Genomic DNA, 6005 nt, shown 5'->3' with positions numbered 1-6005 from the left:
GTTCACATCTATTGGCTACCTAGCGGGCCAATGGGACTTCAGGCTTGCCCACAGCCGTTATTGAAGCAGTTAGGTCTCCCGCCCCTTTTCATCATGGCCAACCAATCAGCGGAGAAGAAATTAGAGATACGTAGGAAGAATTAGATTCCGACTTCGAGGAGTGCTGCTCGCAAGTTGTGGGGGTGATAACAGGCAGAGGGCGTTAAGTTCTCTGCGTGAGGGTGTAATTTTATAAGCAGAGCAAACTTCTCGTCAGGGTATGTGATATTTAAAACTAGGTGGCGTAACAAAAACAAAAATATCATTTGTTATTTAAAATGTTTTCCCCCCTTGATGGAGCTCAGTCGGATACTAGTTGCAGTCCTCTACACTGGGAGTCTTGAACTCGGTGGGACTTTTGAATGATACAGTAATGCACTGCAAGACTACAATCCTACGTACACTTTACTTGGGAGTAAATTCCATTGAATACAGTGCAAATAGCTTTTGAGTAAAAGTGTACTGAACTGTGGTTTAAGAGAAAAATGTAAAAAAAATTGTACTGCCTTTAAGTCGAACCCAACTTATGGCGACCCTATTAATAAGGTTTTCATGGTAAGCGGTATTCAGAGGGGGTTTACCATTGCCTTCCTCTCCCTCTGAGGCTGAGAGGTAGTGACTGGCCCAAGGTCACCCAGTGAGCTTCATGGCTGTATGGAGATTCAAACCCTGGGCTCCCAGGCCCTAGTCCAACACCTTAACCACTACACCACACTGGCTCTCAGGTTTAAGAGAATGTGATATAAATTGGCGTCTCATTCATCATTACGGCTGAAGCCATAGTAGCTGGGAGGTCTCTTAACCCATTCAAGCATCATGATTAGTAGCATGTTTCCTCCGTCCACTTCCTCTGGTATGCTCCATTGTGGATTTTGTTTTTAAAGAGTTTCTACAGTTCGAGATGGCAATTCTTACATTTGAGCCAGTGAACTAATTTATGCAATCTATCCAAAAGAAGGATTTGGAAACCATTACTTGATCCCAATTAGCAGTTTTCCTTGTAACTTGCATAAAAGCTGAAACTGATTAAAAACAAAGTGATAGGAGGTGGAGTAGCCTAGGGGAAATGAAAGTACACAAGCACAACACTCATACATATAACACTAAAATATGGCTTGGAGTTGTATGTGAACACAATTCTGTAAATGAGGTCCATATGAGATCTTTGATGTAGATGGAGAGGTCCTTAAATTCTGGTTTTTGCAGCTCAGCCTTTCCCAAGCTGGCATCCTCCAGATGTTTTGGGGGACAGGCTCATCATGCCTGAGTACTGGCCATACTGGCAGGGGCTGTTGAGGTCTGAAACATCTGAAGGGGACCAAGCTTACTGTAAGTTAACTTAATTATATATCTTTTTTTGCCCCACAGGTAGTCTTAAACCATAGATTGCACAAGAAAGCCAAGTTAACAGGCTAGTAAATTAAGAGTTTTTGTAAATGTCTTGTGGGGCATCTGTCAAAAGGGAGTGTGTAAACCCTTGTGAACAGAGACAAAATCTACCATGATTTAAAGATACTGGGGATATATGCAAACAGTACTATAATTTTAACACTTCTACCAATTTACCAGAAATTTCTATTTTCTATGTACAATATTTCTATTTTCTATACACAGTAAAGTGACTAAAACTATGGAAGTTATATAACAAGTACTCCAGAGGAAGAGATATAGATAATGAAGCCACCACCTATAGGAAGGATCCTGGCAACTTTTTATATGTGGATATTGTTCATTAGACTTATGTTTTGTGTAAACTGGCTTAGAATACCCTGAAAGGCAGAATATAAATAATTGCAAAACATAAGACTAAATCTTCCCTATATAATGCTGTATTTTTTCTGTAATGAGCTATTCATATAATACAAAAAAGAAATATAATTTTTTTTCCTTGGAGCACAGTCGAATTCGTATTTATGCCGGGCTGAGGGGAGTTGGATGTGGCATGCCCCCAGCTGAGCCTGGCCAGAGCCAGGACCCCAGGGGATTCTTGGGGCATGTCAAAGCATGTCTTAAAGCAGTTACGCCAAGAAAAAGGTCGGTCCAAGAAAATAATTATAATGGAAGTCTATGGAGAATGCTTACTCACGAGTATGGGTATTTGTGAGAGTCGGCTTTTTCTTTTGCGTTCATGCGTGCAGCTCGTAGCTGAGCTGATATTCCATCAGCCCAATGCCTCCTGAAGCTTCCTGCTGGCCTCCCCTGAGTTAGATTGCTCTGTTGGTCGATTTATTGCAAGGTCATAAATAGCAGTAGCTTAATTTTTTGCTGAATTTTTTTCCTGGAAAGGGTAGGTTGTACCATCTCCAGAAAACCTTGATATTAAGCCTTGATGACATTAAAAAAAAAGTCAATCCTTGACTAATTCAGGGATCATCTTCTTCACTTTTCAATAAAGCATAAGTGGATTCATTATTTTAAGCTGCCAAATATACCCCTTGTTTCCTTAGAGGAGGGGTTTTTTTTTGGGTTGAAGATAATGGGAAAATACAGCTGCAGCAAACATAACCATCCTCTCAGTCTCTCTGCACAGAAGCATATCAAAGCATAAAATAAAAAAGGGTAGAATTCACTCAAGGGCACTGCTTTTCCACAGAGATTTTACATAAACGTTTACTTAACATCCATGTGTTAGCTCCCCACAGATTAAAATATTTTCAAATACGGCAGTAGCAGTCCAGAAACATTTCAAAACACTTTTACACAAGGAATCAATAAATGATCATAATTAATAAATACCCTTTTTATCCTTCAAATACAATATTTTGAAGGAGACACTATATTTGGCTTGCACATAATTTAAGTGCACTCAAACATTCTGGTAGAATGTAGAAACTTTTAGAAGTGGTTTGAGTTAGGAACCTCCCTGATCTACACGTTTTACCTAGTAAATATAAAAACATCATGGTTTTCTATTAAAAGTCTATTAAGAGCCAAGATTCATGGTATGAACAAACATTAAAATCCATTGCTTTTTTATCTTTAGCAATTTAATTAAAATAAAATGTGTTTTCTTTAAACTTATGTTGAAGACTGTTTATGTTGCTGTTTTGTGAACCCAGATGCTATAAAGAAAATAAACATTTAAGGAAATGGACAGTCTGTATTGCAACTGAAAAGACTGCTTCAGTCTCTTATGAATCTTGATGGGGTCTCTTCTGTGAAGCTTTTCCCTGAGTCATATATTTACTGGAAAGGCTGCCTGTAAATGGGGAGAAAAGAGCACAATTGATTAAACACAAAGGAAGAAACCAACCGAACTTTTTAGGAGCATATGTTTTTAGTTTACAATGATGGAATCAATTCTGCAGAGCTAAGAAATGGTCACACTTGAACTAAAAGCCCTTAGCGCTCATAAAAACACATCTAACAGCTCATACAAATACATCTAAATCCATTCCAAGCTACCCAACATGACTTCATCTGCCACCACCTCTTACACATCCTCTCCTGCTCAAACAGCAGAATCATTTGTCTTATCTGTCTGTCATAACACAAGAGAGCAACACCACAACCAGTACAATCTACTCTGACCTTTCTGTACATTTGTGCTTCAATACACCCGGCAATCAGCTGATTCTCAGGCTTGCCAGGTGCTATGAACAGCAAAGCCCCTTGCATAGCACTTTGGCTTTGTGTGGGTAAAAATAGGTCACCTGACACCAGGCAACTAACAGGTGGGAAGCCCCAGCCATCTGTCAAATTTAACTCAGAAGGTGGGAGAGATAATGTTCTGACCTGCTGGCAAGATCCAGTTTCCCCACCGGTCTTAGATCTTTCAGCAGGACCTGGTTTCATGGTGGTTCTGTCCACCTTCAGGGTTATTTCCAGAAAGTGCTGCTATAGTGACCAACAGGGGGTCGGTCCCCTAGGTCTCTCTCTTATCCTCCACATCTTCAAAATTTACATGCTGGGATAGGTCATCTGAGGATCTGATGTGAAGTGTCATCTACACACGGATGACACCCAGCTCTCCTGCTCTTTGATAATGGAGTCAAGGGACAGAGAAGTGCTGAACCCGTGTCTGGAATCACTAATCGGCTGGATCAGAACTAACAAATTGAGGCTTAATCTAGACAAGATAGTTCACCTGTCGGGAGATGGTGTTCAACCTTTGGATGAGGTTGCACGCCCCATGAAGGATCACATTCATAGTTGGGAGGTGCCCTTAGATCTAGCTTGGTCACTAGAGCCTCAAACAGCCTCAATGGCATTGAGTGTCTTTCAACAGGTTAGGATTAGCTCTGTTCTCATGGAGAGGGGTAGTTTTGCCAGTTATCCATGTGGTGGTAACTTTTGGCTTTAGACTACTATAGTGGTAATGTGCTATATGTGAGGCTGACCCTGAACTTGAAACAGAAACTGCAGTTAGTACAGAATGCAGCTGCCAGAGTTACTAAGCAGGACCTGTCACTGGGAACATGTGTGTTGAAAGAACTTGCACTGGCTCTTTGTTCTCAGCACAATTCAAGGTGGCAACATTTTACACCTATCAAGAGCTACAAAATCTGGGACCCATGTGCCAGAAAAGAACACCTGCTCCCACATCAACTTGCATATTCACTGCAGTCATTTACTGATGCCTTCCTTCAAGTGTCCCCATTGTCTAAGGTAGGGGTGGGGAACTTCTGGCCCTCCAGATGTTGCTGGACTATAACTCCCATCATTCCTTAACATTGGTTATCCTGGCTGGGGTTGTTGCGAGTTCAACAATGTCGGAAGGGCCACAGGTTCCCCACTCCTAGTCTTAGGTGAGGTATGTAGCTAACAGGGAGAAGCAATTTTCAGTTGTGGCACCACTCTTCCTAGGAAGGCTCACCTGGTGCCAATGTGCTATCTTTTTGGTTCCGGTGGACACTTTTGTCATCTACCAGGATTTTAAAATCTGTTTTTATGCTTCCTCTAACTTCTGCTTTTTTCATATTGGTTACATTTTGAGCTTGCATTATGTTTTATCTAGGACTACAATGTTTAATTGACCTCCAAAATATCAGTGTACTAAAAATGCGAACCTGATCAGGCAGCAAATGGTTTTTTTTTATCATTAATTTTTATTCAAATTTTCAAAGAGAAAAAACAAAACAAAACAAAAACAATTAAACAATAAAATAAAATGTTGACTTCCGATTTGTCGCAGATCAGTTATAGGTCTACAATATATAACAATCCTGTCTCTAAAATTATATTATAAAATCACTTTCCTCCAGTAGTTATCTTAATTAATCATCAAATCTCATAAACATTACTTTATTCTTTCCACAAAAAGTCAAAGAGAGGTTTCAATTCCTTGAGAGATATATCTTTCAATTTTTCTCCAAATAAACATGTCGCTTAATCCATCTGATTCAAATCTGTTACGCCCAATAATTTCAATAGCCATTCTTCCATTATCTGTATTAATTCCATCTTCCATAATCCTGTTGTCCAGTAATTTCAGTAGCCATTCTTCCATTATCAGTATCCCATAATAATCTTGTTGTCATAGCCATAGTCCAAATAAACATATCGATTAATCCATCTCGTCAAATCTGTTAGGTCCAATAATTTCCATAACCATTCTTCCATTATCAATATTAATTCCATCTTCCATCTTCAATAGTCCTGTTAAATCCAGTGGTTTCAGTATCCATTCATCCATTATCAGTATCCCATGATGATCTTGCTGTCATAGCCATAGTCGTATAACAAGAGTCTGATGGGAATTTCCCCCATCACAAGTATGTCCTTGCCATCAATTCTGAATATGTTGCTGAAATATTGCTGCAAAGTCACATCTCTGCTCTTCTTTTTCATAAAATGCACTGGCTCATCTCTTAAAAGTTTTTCCATTGTCACATATTTGTAGTTAATTCCATAAATTTTTTCTATGTCAAGCCCCATCACATCATTCCAGTCAAGAATTCTGAATATGTTGCTGAAATATTGCTGCAAAGTCATATCTCTGTTCTTCTTTTTTACAAAATGCACTG

General features: G+C 39.4%; 1 protein-coding gene across 6 annotated transcripts in view; it reads right to left on the bottom strand.

Moving 5' to 3' along the window:
- Positions 1-1945: 1945 nt before the first annotated feature.
- TUT7 (terminal uridylyl transferase 7) overlaps positions 1946-6005 on the bottom strand; it is a 76609-nt gene continuing 72549 nt past the window's right edge. For 3 of the 6 annotated variants that reach the window (XM_061626555.1, XM_061626580.1, XM_061626596.1), the window contains one exon: positions 1947-3238. In XM_061626555.1, the coding sequence (XP_061482539.1) occupies positions 3171-3238 (68 nt within the window). In that variant the 3' untranslated portion in view covers positions 1947-3170. Of the gene's footprint in view, positions 3239-6005 lie in introns of all 6 variants that reach the window. The other 3 variants (XM_061626570.1, XM_061626562.1, XM_061626588.1) reach the window with 2 other exon arrangements.

The sequence above is a fragment of the Rhineura floridana genome, chromosome 1 (assembly GCF_030035675.1).
Source record: "Rhineura floridana isolate rRhiFlo1 chromosome 1, rRhiFlo1.hap2, whole genome shotgun sequence".
Lineage (NCBI taxonomy): Eukaryota > Metazoa > Chordata > Lepidosauria > Squamata > Rhineuridae > Rhineura > Rhineura floridana.
The sequence above is the reverse complement of the archived record's forward strand: the minus strand, read 5'-3'. Positions and strand labels throughout refer to the sequence as shown.